Here is an 18,944-nt window from a genome sequence, read left to right as displayed (position 1 = left end):
AATACCAAATAAATATAAACCTAATCATAGTAGGTGACAACAAGCTATTCTGGGCTTTGCTTAAATTGCTAAACGCGTAAGTATGCCGTGTTATGCAGCGATGATCAAGACCTTATTCTACATGCTACATACATCCCATACTGCTGTAATTTAGCTATCAGGAAATCACTGCGTATTCACTCAAACAGCAAGCTCACATAATAATGGTAATGAGCTGTATATATATATAGCACCACTCACTATGCTAATGAATAAAACATAGCCTTTTTCAGGGACATTTGATCCTCTGAATAATGCCCGGTAGCCCTGTTTGACGTTATCAGACAAAGTGTCCCACTTGCCAAAACAATGCCAGACCGATTGGAGATGCTCTCATCAGCTCACAGCCTCCGCAATAACAAGATAACTGCCCCGGTGCACACGCAGGAAACCTCCACAGCCATGATTTGACATTACACATAACCTCCACAATGTAGTGAACCGAGGAAAGAAAAGCATTTTAGGGGTGAGCAAGCAGGATGGTGCAGACTACTAAAAAACACCACGGGCCACGTAATAACCGTGACACCGGTTAGCATGATTAGCTCTCATCAGAGACTGTGGTGCCATCAAAAGAAAAATCAATGCCTATTGTGAAAATGACAGCGGAGGTGAAAGAAATGGGTATTTCTCGAAATCTAATCCTGCTCTAAATCCCTGTCATTACCGTCATCATCTGAATGCAAGTGGCTGCTCTGTTGACAATGGGTCAACCCTGGAAAGATAAATGCTGCCCTGTGTATCACAGCACAATAGACAATATATCAGAAAACAGCAATGATTGGGGGGTCAATTCCTGCTCCTGGGGCTTTACTGACTGCAGCTCCAAAAACAAACGTATATTAAATCAGAATGGTGTGTAAGCTTTCTTTAATTTACACACTTCACAATTTGTGAAGTTGCAGGACCCCATGGCTTGTATGAAAAAGATTGAGCAGCCACTGCTTGATATAAAAAAAAAAACAACAACAATAAAACAAATCCATGGTAATATTTCCAGGTGCTGTATCGTAGGCAACTGGACTTGTTTCAGTTTCTTGAAGAAGATCCAGTTGCCTATGATACAACACCTAGATTTACCATGACCTGGATGACTGAGAACCTTCATCAGCATGTGGTAATATTAGTACACCGTCAATTGATGTCATTAATCTAGCTCCTGCGAACTGTCTCCTGTAAAATGTGTTTACAGGTCTTCAGGAGTACTACTGAATATCTGAAAAATATTCGAGAGGAAGCTGCAGGTAATCTGATCTGAAACTACATCCAATGGTGTCACTCAGTGGCTAGGTTGCATTGTGGGTAATGTAGGCGCCTAACTCAGATACAGGTTAGTTGGAAAGTGCTACTACGGTCTGGAGAGAAGAAGCTCCTGCACACTGCTTTTGCTCAGCCTCACAATTTAAATCAAATTGGAAAAACTATTAAAAATCATGATAATGTGAAATTTTGACTAAACATTTTTTATTACACCTGCTGAACAAGATTTGTAGGCCAGGACATCTCTACAGCGCTTCATTATAATTCTGTTTTGTTACACATTTTATCTGTATCAAAAAGTTGTAGCTTCTTACAATTTGGATTTTGCGCTTGGCCATGTTGTTATTTTAAAAATGCTTTGATCAATTGTGCAGCCCTAAAATAAAGCATATCAAAGAGCCACCTGTTCTCATTTCCTTTCGTCTTCCTCTACTTACATGAAACCTTTGGTCCACCTCACAGTTGACTTGCTTCCTGAAATCCTGTCATCATTAATGCAGCAAAAGCAAGGCATGCAGAAAGAGATACAAAGACAAACACGATGAGAAGCTCAATTTCAAATGCAAATTACTACAATAGTGTTCCATATTAACAGACTACCAGTAATAATGTATTAGTAACTACAAAAAGATAAATGCAGGACAATTCATTTGTACAATTGACACATGCTGTTCAGAACTGCCCAATTGGGGACATGCAGGGTAGCAGATAGTGGAGACAGGTTGTTACAGTTGACTTAGTACAAAGTGACAAAAAGGCCCTCACCTTCTGGGCCACAAGGAAGGTCAGCCTACGGATTCCGTGTTCAAACAGTAGAGATTTCTGGAACAGGAGAAACAAAAACAAAAAAAGGTCAGGACACACTTAACTCTCACGCAGAAATCAAGATAAACAAATGTCCTGTTGTAGACCGCTCTCACATTTGACTGAGTGAACGATCGGAAGCTGGCTGCAAGGCCGTCATCGTCAATGTCGCTGTCGGTCTTTATGGCCACATTCAAGATATGGATAGGCTCGTCCTGAACACTCTAGATGACAAAGCAAATACACGTTTTCATTCTAAGATACGCAGCCATGCAGGTCAATGAGTGTCCTGTGACTATTAGAAGTTTGTTCTCGTCACCTTGTTGTCCTCTTCACCATACAGGACAGGATTACCTCCCTCTGGGAAGGTTGGACTTGGGGGAGGAGAGTCGGAGAAGCAGCTCAACACGTCTGTTATGTTCCTGTAGAGGGATTAAAAAAACAAAATAAAACACACACACATACATTAATCACACCTGCAATATTGTCTCCCCCTACAGATGACAGAAGAGAAGAACTTTTTTACTACAAGGACTGACCTGGTGAACTCCTGGAAGGAGCGGAAAGACACCATGGCTCCCATACGCTGACAAGGTGGTGTAAAAGATGTGTCGAGCAGGACGTCACTGACGCTGGCTACATGCACCATGCCGTAGTGGTTCAGGTTGGATGAGAATGACATCCTAGGGTACCGGCAAGGCAAGGACAGTTTATTTACAGTATATATCACATTTTATACACAGAGAGAACTCAAGGTGATTTACAGGCAGAGGAATAAAAGTAAGAAATTAAAATAATTTTTACATAAAGAGAGCAATTACAATGGGAATCTGCCATAACCACTAGAATGATTTTGTGACCGTGTCCCACATCCACCTTTAAGAACCTCACAACAGTTTTGATCCCTCAGTTTTAAAGCAGTTTGATGCTGGGATATAATACTGTGTATGAAAACACTTAAAATCATCATGTGTTAATTGTAATAGACTCTTTGCTATAAGAACTGAATGAGGTTCCAATTTAAAAAAGAACAAGCAAGACCAAAATGACACCATTACATGTGAACAGAGTGAGTGTGGGATTTTTGACAGACCACATGTTAGTCAAATTAAACCAAAGAAAAGATTCCTTTCACAGGAACTATGAAACATAAAACCACCCGAAAGACCATTTAAATAACCAGGGTTCCTTTATTTGGGTGTTAGTATTTTGATCGCAAGAAGCTGTCCCAGAGGTTATAAACCCACTGAAAGCACTCGAGAAGTTTAGTGTGCCAAACCTGTCCACAGATTCCGAATCTGGGGCATTTTTCTTCTCAGCATTATCATCCTTAGATTTACTATCTTGTGCTTTAAGGTCCTGGGGTTTAGTTTCCTGTAATTTAGTGTCCGATGCTTTTACATAGTCCAGCAATGGAGCAGACATTTTCCTGGCAGGACAGTCACAGGTTTCAGTTCAGGAGATTTGCACTGGTGTACAACATTTCCCCAAACATGTCACTTTAATTATATTACACCACTTACATCCCATGTTAATCCAAACCTCAAAATACCAGAGTTCATACACACAACAGTTAGGAGTATAAGACTTTTTCACAAGGACACAAACACACGCAAACAGACTCAAAAAATGCTTGACACAGAGGCTTGAATGCCAAGGGCCATGCTGCTGTCAGTAAGATTAAGAAACACTGTTTCTCAATCAGACTAAACTCCAGTTGCTATAATCGGTTTCATTTTGGAAATCTGCTGACTTAATTATAACATGGATTAACATGGATGCTCTGACCGTGCAGCTAGCTATTCTAAAGTCACTAGCAGTCTATGCAATAAAAAGAATGTTTACAATACCTGTTTAGAGTGGGGATGTTCCCTCTGCAATCAAACGACATTGATTACTAAGTGGTTAGTGGCAGGCACCAGGAGAGGAAGACAGTCAAGATGTAGCAGTGTGTGTGTGTGTGTGTGTGTATACATGTGTGTCCTTTAATATGATGAATTTATTTTGCGTTAATGAATATGTAAATGAATGCAATGCGTGTAAAAAATGGAGGATAAAGTAAATTGAAAATATCTTTCGAGCCATAAACACACATTTCACTTCCTGACTGCTCCCTTTTATAAACATGCATCACGAGATCCTAAGGCCTCCTTGTCCTGAGATATACTCTGAACAAAGACAGAGGATCACGTCACATTCTCATGCCGTGTTTAGTTCACAGTGATGAGCCAAACATTAAGGTTAATTCAGAGACATAAAAAAAAAACATGCAATAAAATGTGTGAATGATGGCATTCAAAGGATTTCTGCAACTAACTGCAAAAACAAGCAAAACCCAGCACGGCAAACAAACAACATGCAAATACACTTAATTGTACACACGTTCACACAAAGACAAACTGGTCACTTTCGCACAGGTAGGATGCAGAACACGAGTGCAACAGGAATGCCACATTACTTTGTCTGTGATATCTTTTTTCAAATGCTGAACATGTACACGACAAATCTTTGAGTTTGTCAATGGTTTCTCTCTATGGAAGAAGAGCGCCCCAATGTTTTTCCAGGACTTACAAGGACAGGCAACTGAAGCTCTTGAAGCTATGAGCTTTGCTGCTAATGACATACACACGCTTCGAACAAATGCAAAATACCTTTGTCTGCACATGGGGAGCATTCACATTGAGAACAACTGTGACCAATGACACATAGCTGGGAAGGAGGGAGAGGAAAGATGGCACCATGGAGGAATAAGGACTGTGAAGTAAACACTTTTTCACTGCTGCAACAATTTAAAAACCTATCACCAGCCCCTAAGATATTAATCTTAAAATAGTTATGATATCCAGGCATGGGATTGGTATGTTTTGTGTAACCACAGCACACCTCCATCTATGCAACATCTAGAGAGTTGAGTAATACAGTAGTCTATGAGGAAAAGGGAGATACAAAAATAGAGTCACCAAATGATGCTCATAATTCTGTGTAAAAAGGCAGAGAAAGGAACAACAAAAGTTGCAGGTTCTGCCACTTAGATAAAGCTGTAACCAAATATATGCTGGTGCTGCCAATTTGCTAGCTTAACTGCCACCAAAAATATCAATAGTCATGCCTATCATACATCTGATTCCTGTCCACAGTGCCATTTAAAAGACCAGTGTGTAAGATTTAGTGGCATATAGCGGTGAGGTTGCAGATTGCAACCTACTGAACACCCCTCGTCTCACCTTCCCCTACAGTGGCCATTAACAATACAAAAAAAGGAAAAGCAGGACGTGCTCCCTCTGTAAATGGCTCATTTTAAAAAGGTAACTTAAACAGTCTTGGGTGATTATACACTAATGAAAATATCATTATGAACATTAAATTTAATTACATTTCTGCTCATAAATCCTGCACACTGGACCTTCAAGGGGGGAGCAGCAGCAAAGATGATGCACAGCATGTGAGCTTTGCGGGCATTTTGTGTATGAATTACCTGTTTGGGTGCGATGTGGGAAGCATGAACTGGAACTCAACTACACATGTGTTGTCTCTCAGCTGTCGATGTTGAACGCTGTTCAGCTCATATGCGATGTAAGCTCTGCGAACGTACACCTGCAATTATTGGAGATAAAGCCACAGAAAACATTAGCTTGATATGTGAATCTTCTGTGTTTCAACAATGAAATTAAGTCGAGTTAAACTGATTTGTTGACTGAGCTTATTATTCCTCTCACCTCAAGGGCAGCCATCCTGACTACCTGATTACTGTGATAGAAGAAGTTGGGCAGAACATCAAAGATCGATGTTTCTGAAAGGATCAGTTTCTGGGGGGGGAAAAAAGAGAATTGGTCATCTTGAACACTTCCTTTAAAAGCCATATTTGCTACTCCTTTATTACCTACCTGCAGGTTCTCAATGCAGAATTGGTGTCCATACATATCAATGGCAGAGAGGAAGATGGACTCAACCTGGTTGTGTCGCAACTCATATGAGGGGAGGTGGGAAGCAATCAACACCTGAGTAAGGAGGATAAATGAATGAGTTAAAAAGAGTAGATGGTGACATCTGGTGGTGAAAGTCTCTCCATAGTACATGGATTTATCCACATTTTTTGTCTAATCCCCAAGTCTGATGTCAATAAATAGGGCAAATCTGCATGTGAATTAGTGGGGATGAGACACTGTAATCTCATATAGCTCATTGTAATACAAGCTCATGACACTATCTTGAAAATCCTACTCAAAGCAGCTTTAACCACTTGCAAAGAATTCAGATTTTTCAGGTCTTATCCATTCTTCTAACAAAGAATTTTTTCCTTGAGTGCTTTTTTGTTGTCAGTGACAGATTCTCCCCAACCCCTTGATGTCATTTTGAAAGCATGGCTTGCTTATTTAAATGCATTATTGATAGAAACGTGGAATCAGACTCCCCGCCCTTTTGTGGTGGTGGCCTGGGTAGGAGCAGACTGACAGCAGAAAAAATAAATGCAGAAAAAAAAAACCAGTCAAATGTTCAGTGGTGAAAAACGGCTTATCAAGACCTTTGGGGGTCGCTGTGCATTGGTTTCAGTTTTAGTCAAGACTTTGGATGGAATCATTTTATATATGAGGATGTTTAGTCCTGTGTAAAGCTCTCCTTTAACCTAGCCACGCCTCAGAAGATTGGAGATCATATGTCAGAGAAACCTGCATTCTCCAGAAGAAAACTACCAGGGGAAACCAGGTCTGTCAAATGCTCCCGATTATATAAATCAGGTTTTACATGACAGTTAAGAAATTAGCTTAATGGAATATAAAAGACTGTAGCGCAGTTACTTTAGTGCATTCAAAACGCACTGAGTGTTGATTATAGAATCTTTGCAATGGAACGTAGAACAAAGTTGTCAAGAAAAATTAATCCACATCTGACCTGTCGGGCACGCAGTGCCACCTTGGCATTGGTTGTCTTGCTGAGCTGGGTGAGTTCGGTCAAGATGGCCATCAGTTCATCTGTCAGTGTTGGATCACGACCACACAGCTGGTCCTAGAGACAGGAAATAACATTACATTACATAACAAACAACATATCTAAAACACCTAAGTTATTAATAGAAAATAATGATCTTTTTAAATTATATACCACTTCTTAAATCCTAAAGCCCATTTACCTAAAGCTGAGGTGCAACAATTACATAAATCACTAATTACATTACTGGCCTGATAAGAATGACATTACTGTGTTACTTCTCTCCCTGGGGAAGGGATAGGAGTGTTGTAAGCAGGTTATAATAACACATTAACAGTGCTTACACATACATATATTTATATATCCATGTGTAGACACTAGACTTAAGAAGGGCCTCAATGAAAAGCCAGTTCACCCTTAATTAAACTTTTTGAGACTGGATTAAAATATGAATATGGATAAGATGAAGGTGTGAATATGGCAAATATAAAGAAGTCTATTCAAAGCTGTCAAACAGACACTTACAATGAGCATAGTAACCAGCAGGTTCTTCTTGGTGACTTGAGCATGAGAGAAGATGTAGTTGAGCACATTAGCCATGTCTCCTTTGTTTTCCTCACGCAGTGTAAACACACACTTGTCATAGTGTCCTGTTAACAAACCAACACATAGGAGCTTTGTTAAATACTGCACAGGGGAACTGCAGTGGCTGAGATACTGAGGAGTTTACTGTGAAAGAGCTCCACCATGTGGACAGAATGAGTAAATGCATTTAAAAAGGACAGCGAGCCAAAACTACAATACTCCGACATGTGGCAACATGTCACCACAATGAACACTTGAAACCAGTAATTAAGTGTTCTGCTGCCAATTCTCACCATTCTGAAACTGGATCTCTACTTTCAGGTACTGTCGGAGCAAGTCCATCACCACGGCCTTCATGTGACCACGGATGCCACTGCGATACCTGTTGGAGACAAAAAACAGTTCGGTCTGACAATGAAGAACAATGCAGCAGTGTACTCATTGGGCATACAGGCAGAAAGTAGATCCACCAATCTGTGGCACAAGAGATCTAGACACTAAACAAACAAACAACTGATGTAAAGAAATCAATCTCAGTGTTACAAATAAGATCATGTCATCCAGAGCTGTTCTGTTCAATCCGTCACTATGGATCACAGGGTGTAAATCCTTGTGATCAATATGTGATGCTTTGAATTACACTGAGGCAAAAACTATCATACTCACTTCTGTACCAGCTGAACGATACTTTGTGTGTTCATGAAGAAGACTTCTCGCTCTGACTTCTTGTTGAGAGTAGCAGCGTGGCTGTCCAGGATGTTTGCAATCTAAAAACGAGGGAGATAAATAATACAAGCATTTAATCCCAACAGCAGTGGAGACTCATAAACAGTTAATCCTACTGACAACCTCTCAGATAGCCTGCTACTGTTATAATATCCAGACTGAGATCTTAACTGGGTGTGAAAATCATTCTTAAAACTACAGATTGGTATCATTAGAGGTGTGGGTTTCCCTAATACTTAGATCAGTGTACTGGCCTGTCTTTGCACTTCATGAACTACATGTTAATATGAAAGTTTAGCAGTTTAAATACATCAAATATAGAGTGTTGTTTAATTCATGGAGGCAACTGTCAGAAGACATCTTCTCTCATTACAGCCTGAATTATAAAGAATAGATATTAAAAACTCTGAGTGAACCCAACTGCTAAATGACAGCCATCCAGACAGAAAGAGCTTGCATTTTTTAACCCGGATAGATACGCGGTCAGAATATATTTTGAAATAATTTGTTTGCACAAGAAACTGCAGACACAGTATTTGTCTGGCCAACTGGAAAACTGGCGAGACACCACAGTTTAGAAATCCCACCGTCAAAACTAACAACCATTTTTTGTTATAGCGGGCTTTTGTAAATGTTTTTTAGATGACTGAATATAACATTAAAAATAAGCTATACATTTTTTGATAACTAATCACTCTGTTCTCTCTGAGAACTGTGGTTACCGTGGAAACAAACCATTACTATTGCTGGCGAATAACAAAAGAACAGCGAGGTGCTACAAAGGAGCTTCACTGTTATAAACAGGATACATTTAAGAAGAGTTCTGTGGGCGTAGTTGGCACTGTGTGTGCACGCGTTGGTGCATTACCTGCTGGCTGGGAAACTGGCAGAGCACAGAGGTGATGTTGCTGGCATACTGAGCCATCTCCTTCTTGATGGCCTTTTCAACAGCGGGCGGAATGCGACCTGACACACTCGTCATGATGTCTTGAAGTTCCAACAGTGGCAGAGAGGGATCACGCATGGTTTTCATCAACCTTTCCACCCACTCTTTCAGCTAGGACACGTACAGCACGAACATCTTTAAAGGAGCTGCTCACAGTCAAGAGAGCTGATGTTGTGTAAAGCGAGGGGGGAATGAATTCTTACCTTAGCACTGAAGAAAGGCTCAGGAAGACAGTAGCCATTCATTATGTGAACAAGATGATCCAGTGTGTTGTGGAAGACTCGGTGTAGCTTCTCTCCTCTCAGAGCGACTGCCTGGATAGAAGGCAGGGCCCCTGTGTGCAGCTCTGCCTACAACACAAACACAAATATTTATTGATTCAATTGTGTAGTATAGCAGGAAGTAGTGGCAGGCTACCCCACCTAAACGCAGACTGAAGAAACCTCTAGTTATCTTGAATGTCCGTCCAAAAAAGTAGTCCAAATGTGTAGCTTACACTTTGTTCATTTTAAGGCATTGTTACCTCACCAGGATTCACTAGTGGTGGACTCCTTCTCCACAATTAAGCTTGCCTCCTGACTTTCTGTCATTAGCTTCGCTCAGATGTTTATGTTAACACTTGTTCCCCTCAGATAATTGAGCAATCATCTTTGTTGGCAGCCTCAATTTCCTGCATCGTTGATGATTGAACTTGATAAAGTGACTTGTCACAAACAGAATAAGCAGAGTGCATTTTGAACACGTTACTTTTTAATCAAAGATGGAGCTGAAAGCTGTGGCGCATGACCTAACTTGAAATGCAAACTGACTAATATCACATATCGTGAATACTTTTGCTGCAGGGAAATGGGAAATCCTACTTTGCATGCAGCGTACACTTATGTAGATTGCATAAGCCAGACATTCAGTACCTGTTGCACTCTGCTTGGGTCATCCAGCTGCAGCTTGGCGATAACACAGCCAGGCTCCAGTGCTGCTCCAGTCCTCTTCACATAGTGAATACAACCAGACTCTGCAGCTGTAAGGGTCATCACCATCTTCATCACCTGGAATGAGAAGATGTGCAAAGTTTACATCTGTACAACTCATCACACAAAAGTAAATCTTAACCGATTCCTTCTTTCTCGTTGACAACATAGACATAAAATAGTGTACCTCTATTTCAGCATAGCACTGGCCAGAAAACACGTGCCCTCCATCCTCGACTGTGTACTGGATAATCTTTCCTGCTGAAGGAGAGCGCAGCAGCGAAGGATCGTTCTCCTTTTCAAAAACGCAGGTCTTGTTCCCAATTGTAATGCGATACCTGAAGGGGAAAAAGAGATACTTAAATAGTTTTACCAGACACAGAAAACCTTAAGAGCATCAATTTATTTCTGTTAAGTTGTTAACTGAATCCAGATATTTCCAGGCAGTGAATTAGTAGTATAAAAATGTGTCATTTAATTATCTTGTAATTCAATTTCATTCTACTCTGTGGTAAAGTTTCATCTAAATTAGCAATGATAATTTTAAAGCTGTGATTCCTCTTACCTGTCAACCTCTTCCTTCATGTAGGTAGTATAGCTGCTTCCATCGTAAGACAGCAAAAGACCTCCATCGCTGAGCCGATGGACGTCCACCTCAGCAGAGGAGTGGTTCATGATGACCACGTAGGAGTTGGGAGACTGCCGTGTCACTGTCAGGACGTACTTGATACCTTCATAGATCAGCTCCACATCTACAGTGTTGAGCAGTGTGTGAGCTGGCAGCACCTGGCCCCTGGTTGGTGAGTAAAGAGCATCTCATGTTTTCTATTCAAACACTGCTCATACTTTTCCTGTGCACCTACTGCTTGGACATTAACAACGCATTTTTACCTTTCCAGAGAGTGCAGAAAGTTGGACACACTGTTCCTCAGATTGACATCTGCCACATGAAGAGCCCCGCTCACAATGCCCAGCATTGTATCGGGACGCTCCGCCTGCACAGGACATACACTTTACATTATAGCGTAAATTCAAACTGCATGGTGCGAAGATAAGCACAAGAGCTTACTATTATCTCAACACTTGGATGTAGTGCGGTTTCAGCACATTATAATATGGGTCAGTATGTCAAACATATCTTTTCTCAAATAGCAACTCTGCACACCTGCATCTTCTCTGAGATAAGCCTGTCCAGCCAGCCTGTGTCAATGCTGTTGTGCTGAAAGCTTTCAGTCTCCAGCAGCTTAATGAGGTATTCCACGGTGGTCCTGAAGTCTCCTCTGATAGACAGCTCCTTCAGAGCCACCACCATGTTGCTAGAAAAAGATTAACACAGCAATAATGTGATGTATAAAAACATCTAAATAATTGTGTTAAAAATATCTCCCATGATAAATAAACTGCAAATTAACATTGGCATTGTAAATGTTTTTTGAGTGAGCATAGGGACACAGCTATGTTTTTTTTTCTGTGTGTACTCACGAGATGGCTTCTTCACGATTCTCTCCCCAAGAGAAACAGTGTCCAAACTGGGAGTCAGCAAACTCGTGCAGCCCTCCAGCAGCTGCGACACTGAAGTAGCCCCACACGTTCTTATTGCTGCGGAAATTCAGCTCCTGCACTGTTCCGGAGCTTGGCTTGAAACCCTGCAATAACAACACAACCACATTTCATCTTCTCATAAACTGAACAAATATTTTACAACAATGGCCTTTATTTATAGTAGAAAAGGTACACAGTGAAACATTGAAATCATACGCTTATATGATTATACTTTGTGTACCAGGAGAGAGTGAGGCTTACCTCATCAGGATTTTCACTGGTGATACGTGCTGCAATGACATGGCCCCGTGGAGAGGGCGCTGTCGACAGACCCTCAAAGTCAATGGGAGAGTCTCCCCAGGGTTGGACCCCATAAAGCATCCTGATGTCTTTGATCCTTTGAAGAGGGATACCCATAGCAATCTGACAGAAGATAGTGACATTAGTACAACACACACAACACGTTTATGCTAGGGGAACTGATAAATAAACAGGGTTAACGGCACGTATATGGATTGTGAATGTATTTGCTTTGAATCAACCACATAAGTTTTCTCCAACATGCTTATCTGATCTCAGTTTTGATCTCAGACCTTCAATAAACACCATCTTGCTGAGTTGTTGCCTGGGAAAAGATAACCTCGTCCTCTGTGCCAGAAACAGTGGGTCACTACTACGGCAACACCCTCAGCTTGCCTACAAAGCTTCCCCAGCAAACACTGTCCTTCAGCTTGACTGCCACTGACCTATTTACACACAATCCTAAACACTGCGGAATGCACCACGTGACCAAGCGCTGCTACAACCACTGGATCTACTACAACGTTACTGCGTGCTGCCTCCTTCTTTTCGCAGCCCGTTGCCATGGAGACAATGGGGCCCGTCTAGTGCTGGGCGGTGAAGCGTGCTAACTTTGTCTGCTACAGGACAGTCACCGACTTAAACATGCTGGATGTGATGTAACAGAGCGTGGTCTTTCTATCTCTGCAGGCGTGTCTGCGTGAGACTGACCTGCAGTTGGGCGGCAGGCAAATTGACGTCGGCCACCATCTCGGTGCAGGGGTGCTCCACCTGCAGTCTGGGGTTGAGTTCCAGGAAGTAGAAGCTGCCATCCTGGCTGTAGAGGTACTCCACTGTACCTGCACTGACGTAACCCACCATCTTAGCAAGCTTCACTGCACACTGGGAAGAGAACAAAACATTATATTTACATTATGGTTCAATTTTGTCCAAGGTTTGATGAATCTCAGTTTACTTAGTTGACCTGTGATCTCCATGAATTAGCTATAGATAAGTACAAACAATGCTAAATGGGTTTTACCCTTTCCATATCCTCAAACACGTCAGAGGTGGCGATGGTAGCAGGAGCCTCCTCTATAATTTTCTGGTGCCGTCGCTGCACAGAACAGTCTCGACCAAACAGAGAAATGGCGTTGCCGTATTGATCAGCCAAAATCTGGACCTCTAAGTGGCGGGCATGCTTGGCTAGCTGCATGACGAAAATAGGTGAGCCTGGAACTTCTGCCTGGACCTGGAGAATGAAAGAGAAAGCAAATCAGTAAATGCATACACATACAATACACTGTTTGTACACAGCCATTCTGTGTAAAGTCTTACATTATGTTTCAAATTAATTTCCACTGACCTGTCTGAAGAGGTTAGGGAAATCATCAGCACAGTTGACTTTACGGATGCCTTTTCCTCCACCTCCCTCTGAGGCCTTCACCATTACTGGGTAGCCGACCTTGTCTGCAGCCTGACAACAGAAACACACAGCTTATCAGCATACAAGCAACTATTCACAATATACTTTAGCACATGAGACATACATTTGGCATTATGAACTGTAAGTTAGATGACGTGCTTACTTTAAGGCCATCCTCAACATCCTGTATACAGCCAAGCTCATATACATCAGTAGGAACGTTGATGATTTTCTTCCTTTGGTTGTTCTCCGTCCATTCTACTGTCAGGCCTGAGAAGACAAAGGGATATACATTCAGCACGCATTCTTTTCTGAAATCTCAGGGATCTGACTTCAAATACAAACATAAAAAAACTATACTATAATTTTGAGAAATATTGCTGAAACCAAACATTAGCTGCGTGACTTTTAAATCTGAAGGAATTCAGGAACCACTGATTGTTTTTTGAAGAGTAAAGATTTGTTTTTTCAAAAGCTGATCACTGACAGCATTAACAGAAGACCATCTTTGGACCCCACTCAAACTATAACCTACCTGCGCCGCTCCATGGCAGGGTTGGAATGCCCGCTGTCTGAGCTACAATAGATGAGGCAATCTTGTCTCCTAGAGCCCACATAGCCTGACTTGGGGGACCTGAAGAAGAAGTAGGCAAAATAAAAGCATTTTAGTTGAGTAAACGGTTAATGTGAAGGTGACTTAAAGGGTCAACAAAGTGATAAATGATAGTAAGAAGCTTAACTTACCCATGAAGGCAATGCCATTCTTGTGAAGCAGCTCTGGGAGTTTGGGGTTCTCAGAGGCATGACCCCACCCAGCCCACACAGCCTGTGAGGAACACAAGACAACAGGTCACAACACTCAGTCGATGATAAAATGCTTAACAACTGTTGGAAAACTACAGATATATGAAGTGTGTGGTGATTACCTGAACTGGTATGCGTTTAGCGATGTCCAGAATAAGCTCCACGTTGGCATAGTTGTTGTTGTTAGTCCCTCCTGGCACAGGCACGTAATGATCTGCCATTTTGATGTACTCTGTGAAAGACAAACAAGAGAACTTATTTTCCCCCCAAAATCATCCTGCTGCAGACGCATCTACAATATTCCTCACTGGTGTAGCGTTTTCTGAATCACTGAAGACGTTTAGATGCACAAAGAATGTTGAGATGTTCACATCATGCTAAAACTTACCTGCATTGGCCTTCAGGTCCTCGGGTGTCACCATTACAACAAAGCGGATTGCCCTTTCATTGCGAAACATCTCATAGGCCCAACGTCGGATGGAGCGCATGCATTTGACCGCTGCAATGCCATTGTTGGCGATAAGCACCTGGAGGAGCAAAATAGTTGAGTTACAAATTCTGTTAGCTATTACTTCACTAATAACAGCTGGTCCGATCATGTTAAAGATACTACTGCGTCTACAATATATGCTCAATGACTTTACACTGTGATGGTCATCTTATTTTGGGGCTGTGTGATGCAAACACACAAAAACAAATTTGCTTTGCTTTAGAATTCTTCACTTGTTTGTTACAAAGAGGTCATAAAGACTCATTTCTGAATATGGCATGATTTATTCCAAAGAAGGAGGTGCTACACAAAAATCATCACCTTCTCGATAACTTTGTTGCCACCGAAGCGGGTGACAAACTCAGCAGGAGAAGCCACAGTGAAGTCCCTCTGGAGATCGATACGCCGGCGATCTCTGCCTTGCTTCACCAGGTGCAGCCCCGACATGCTCGGCCTGTTTAAAGAAATAGAAGGAATGCATGTTGTAACACCTCTAGTTATTAGGAGAATGAGAGTCTTTGGCTGGCTAGCTGAAAGAAGCAGAAAACTTGTAAGTTCTCATTTTCAACTGTGTGTCTTTCGGCAGCAGCCTTAAAGACAGGTTGTGTTTACAACCCAGCAGATAAAACAGCACTGATATCAGCTCCCATTGATAAAAGACTGATTCTTCTAAGTAACGGAGGATGTGACTACTGTATCTTATCTTAAACTTTATAGCTTGTAGGCGAGTTACAGCTTCACCTTAACCTATGATAAACAGTAAACGCTATCGAAGACAAGGACAGAAATGATGGGGATGATTTGGGAGTAGGTGTTAGAACAGAATAAGGGTCAACACTGTTGTCTTTAAGAAGATAACTCTCTGTTTACAGTGTAACAACTGACTGCAGAACATGTCATGTTGAACAGGACATGACACTTAACAGTCCCCAAACATGTTTACATGCTTGGGCAAGTGCCTCCGACAGGAATTGCAGAGCTCTGTGAATCAAGCTCCACCCTATAGGGGAGCCAGAAGGGGGAATGGGTGGTACAGGGGGGAGGGATATGACTATCTGCTGGAGGGTGTGGCTGTGCCAGGGCTTGTTTGGCTGGCTGGCTTCTGTGGCCTGATACTGCATTATTGCATCACTGTCAGGGTTTCCAGCACAAGGGAAATTAATTCTTAGTGAATGGAGGCTCAGATTTCAATCCAGTTGTGGAGCTGCAAGTTTGTTTTGTCCTATGAGAGGGACAACTAGAGGGGTGGAGGAGGCCGACACCCCCATCCAGCACATCCAGTTTTAAAACGGCCATCCCCAGCTTATTTTAGTTTCCCTTCTCTCATCCTCTTTGTCCTTGTTAAAACGATCACACAAAACCAGAGTGGACATACAACTATTGAGATGGAGAAGTTCCTGATGTCTTCTATAGACAATGCAGTTCTGAAATTGCAAGTTGCTAAAACAAACACAACTTTCCTGACAAGCACCAAAGTCAGTCAGCAAGGAGAAAACACCACTATCTGCATGGTTGGCTGCATAACAAAACAATATCTAGAAAATCATTTTAAAGCAGTTTTTCGCCCTTTCAGTCAACTGGATAGAAAGACGCATGTAATTATGAGGAAGATATTCTGTAGGAAGTTATCTACATCAGCATTACAATCTCTTTTTAATCACAAACCTAAATCTTGTGTGAGGTTTTCCAGGAAAAAGTAATTTTCAAGCCCCCCCTTGTGAAAGTGACAGTGAAATGAGAGATCTACGGAGCCCAGTGAAAAAAAACTTGCTGCTGGCAGAGAGACTAAACACTACTGCAAGCTGCAAACAAAGTCCTGCCGGTACTGAATGGCTCCTTTTCATTGTCGGATTGTGCATATCTGTGCAAACTTTTCCAAACCAACATTCTGCAATCTTTGCCTACTTTCAGGGACCACCTCAGAGACCCAATAGACAGAGAAAACCTTTAGCCGTGAGCAGCTAGAGAAACAGCATTTTTTTCCACATGTGCTGCAAAAAAAAAAAAGACTACCCAGGGAAGGAGGAGCACACAGTCTGAACAGAGTGCACTCAGTTTGGACTCCGGTCCACAAGGATTGCTCTAATAGGAGACGTCTCGTAAGGAAAGCATTTGAGTTAGGAAAATGTTTAAGGTAGTTTCTTAGCAATTACTTTAACAGATTGTTCTACATGCCAAAGAAAGGAAAAGCTTTAGAAAAAAAAAACTGCATACACACATGTAACAAGTATCATAACCACAATATTCAGTGAGAAAAAGTACATGAACCTCTGAAGTCTTGAATCCAACCTGAGATTATGAATGGGGCCATCGATGTGGTCAAACCCCATCTCATAGGTGCTGTCCGAGCTCCCGGAGGATGGTGACAACGACCTGGTCTCCTTCTCCTCCAGCGGCATGTCAGGCTTCCCTTGGATCTCATCCTCCGAGTTCTCCTCCGACACCGATCCCACCATGAAGTGAGAGTGCAGCGCCGCGACGGCTGGGTTCTTCTTAGCAGCACCGTCCTGCTGTGCCATGGTTGGGCGACACGAACAGGCTGCGAAAACTGGCAAGAAACACAACAGTGGCGGCTGCAGTTATAAAGGAGACACAGAGTCCAAATGCCAGGGTACAGTGTGACATGTGATGCTGTTTGTCTTATTGCAAAAGTGGGTAGCATGAACTGTCTTGATAAAGCAACTGCTATTGCATCACTTGGACTCGCAGTGGGAGCATCAGTGCAATGTGTGAAGGGTCTGAGAAAGCATCATTATTGAACACAACAAAACAGCTGTACATCAGAACTCCAGAGGGATGAAATAATGGCATTTGCGTGTACTTCTGCTCATGTTTACCAGCCATTGTGCAGCCAGAAGCAATTGTTTAAGGCCTGAATGAGTGCATCCAATGTGAAAAGCGTACATACAAACAGCTGCACTCTATAAAACATGTACAAATCTCACCTGCATGTGAGATTCACTTTAAATGTGCCTGCCAATTCAAATAAATACACATAAAACACACTTTTAGCCATTAAATATCAATGAGACAGATGCATGACTACAACTATAGGCTGTACACATTAATTTTACAGATAGAAACTTACATTACCTGCTCTGGTACGAGATTACTCCTTCACTTTCTCATTCAGTAGCTAGGTTAGCTAACTAACATCGCCCTATGGAATCAACAACACGCCATTAATCTGCCACCGCTTCTTTACGATGCTACAGCTACATTTTTCTTCCTCACACCTGCTCGAGCGTGTACAAAGAGTAGACTCCCAGGTGAGTCACACCTTACCTATCGAAAGCTGCTTGCGGGACCAGAAAAACAAGCTGAGCACCGCAGCCAGACACGCCACAAACGTGACCCAGGGGAACATCACCGAATGATACCGAGAACAGCATTTAAGCTAGCCGACCGAAACTACGTACACAAGCTGTATTATTAAAGAAATGACATAGCTGGTGGAGTTATTGTGGGTTTTTTGGTAGGTGAGGCTGGTGTGAAATCAACTCACTAACCCTAGCTGTCAAGTCAAAGCTAGCTTCCTGTAACTCAACAGCAGCCACGGATAAGCTGAGGCGCTGGTGCTAATAAGTTAGCTAGCTTGCCGGCAGCGGCTAATACAACTCTGTGACAGCAGTGATACAGTCCCGCTGACTGTACTGCAGGTGGACCGGTGCTGCAGCGTGGTCGAAAGCTCCTGACAGCCAGAGCTGCTGTGCAACATAATCTGAGATAAACGTCGAGGACTCACCGGTGGAGATAAACCGGCACGTAATCCTGAAAAAAAAGTAGAGTCCAGCCGATCGATGAATTAACCTTGTCTGTCAGACATGTCTGATTCCAGAGATGATGGGGAGGAGGGGGAAAAAAAGGAATCACATCATGATGAGGTCACACAGCTCCAACAGACGCTTTAACAGCAGAGAGTGGGGTGATGTGATGATGCGCAGGCGGGTTACTCCTGGACGTTGACCTCTGACCGAAGCTTCCGCTATAGAAATAGACCCGGTAGAAAAGACTCTGCTTCCAAGATGGCTGCGACAAATGGTATGTGAGAAATTAAATATGTTTTATTTGGTGTGATGTATGATGGGAAAATAAAATTGTGCATTTCTTTCCAGCTGACACAACACTTAAATAACACTCCTTTACTAT

At 42.2% G+C, this 18,944-nt stretch overlaps 1 protein-coding gene across 10 annotated transcripts in view; it reads right to left on the bottom strand.

Moving 5' to 3' along the window:
• acaca (acetyl-CoA carboxylase alpha) overlaps positions 1 to 18,738 on the bottom strand; it is a 34,834-nt gene extending 16,096 nt beyond the window's left edge. For 2 of the 10 annotated variants that reach the window (XM_084374401.1, XM_084374404.1), the window contains exons 1-34: positions 18,541 to 18,738; positions 17,064 to 17,343; positions 15,117 to 15,249; positions 14,694 to 14,832; positions 14,428 to 14,537; positions 14,246 to 14,327; positions 14,037 to 14,135; positions 13,665 to 13,771; positions 13,442 to 13,552; positions 13,118 to 13,327; positions 12,808 to 12,978; positions 12,058 to 12,219; positions 11,737 to 11,900; positions 11,420 to 11,570; positions 11,146 to 11,249; positions 10,820 to 11,047; positions 10,442 to 10,592; positions 10,198 to 10,332; positions 9,490 to 9,636; positions 9,209 to 9,397; positions 8,281 to 8,381; positions 7,908 to 7,996; positions 7,555 to 7,679; positions 6,994 to 7,107; positions 5,988 to 6,101; positions 5,820 to 5,909; positions 5,579 to 5,697; positions 3,954 to 3,977; positions 3,383 to 3,532; positions 2,643 to 2,786; positions 2,423 to 2,525; positions 2,220 to 2,327; positions 2,065 to 2,121; positions 1,737 to 1,781 (exon numbers count right to left, since the gene is read on the bottom strand). In XM_084374401.1, coding sequence (XP_084230527.1) covers positions 1,737 to 1,781; positions 2,065 to 2,121; positions 2,220 to 2,327; positions 2,423 to 2,525; positions 2,643 to 2,786; positions 3,383 to 3,532; positions 3,954 to 3,977; positions 5,579 to 5,697; positions 5,820 to 5,909; positions 5,988 to 6,101; positions 6,994 to 7,107; positions 7,555 to 7,679; positions 7,908 to 7,996; positions 8,281 to 8,381; positions 9,209 to 9,397; positions 9,490 to 9,636; positions 10,198 to 10,332; positions 10,442 to 10,592; positions 10,820 to 11,047; positions 11,146 to 11,249; positions 11,420 to 11,570; positions 11,737 to 11,900; positions 12,058 to 12,219; positions 12,808 to 12,978; positions 13,118 to 13,327; positions 13,442 to 13,552; positions 13,665 to 13,771; positions 14,037 to 14,135; positions 14,246 to 14,327; positions 14,428 to 14,537; positions 14,694 to 14,832; positions 15,117 to 15,249; positions 17,064 to 17,314 — 4,227 coding nt within the window. In that variant the 5' untranslated portion in view covers positions 17,315 to 17,343; positions 18,541 to 18,738. The remainder of the gene's footprint in view (positions 1 to 1,736; positions 1,782 to 2,064; positions 2,122 to 2,219; positions 2,328 to 2,422; positions 2,526 to 2,642; positions 2,787 to 3,382; positions 3,533 to 3,953; positions 3,978 to 5,578; positions 5,698 to 5,819; positions 5,910 to 5,987; positions 6,102 to 6,993; positions 7,108 to 7,554; positions 7,680 to 7,907; positions 7,997 to 8,280; positions 8,382 to 9,208; positions 9,398 to 9,489; positions 9,637 to 10,197; positions 10,333 to 10,441; positions 10,593 to 10,819; positions 11,048 to 11,145; positions 11,250 to 11,419; positions 11,571 to 11,736; positions 11,901 to 12,057; positions 12,220 to 12,807; positions 12,979 to 13,117; positions 13,328 to 13,441; positions 13,553 to 13,664; positions 13,772 to 14,036; positions 14,136 to 14,245; positions 14,328 to 14,427; positions 14,538 to 14,693; positions 14,833 to 15,116; positions 15,250 to 17,063; positions 17,344 to 18,540) is intronic. The other 8 variants (XM_084374405.1, XM_084374406.1, XM_084374407.1 and 5 more) reach the window with 5 other exon arrangements.
• Between the last annotated feature and the right edge of the window lie 206 nt (positions 18,739 to 18,944).

The sequence above is a fragment of the Pagrus pagrus genome, assembly GCF_965226575.1.
Source record: "Pagrus pagrus genome assembly, chromosome: 14".
NCBI lineage: Eukaryota > Metazoa > Chordata > Actinopteri > Spariformes > Sparidae > Pagrus > Pagrus pagrus.
This window is presented reverse-complemented; position numbering and strand designations above follow the sequence as displayed.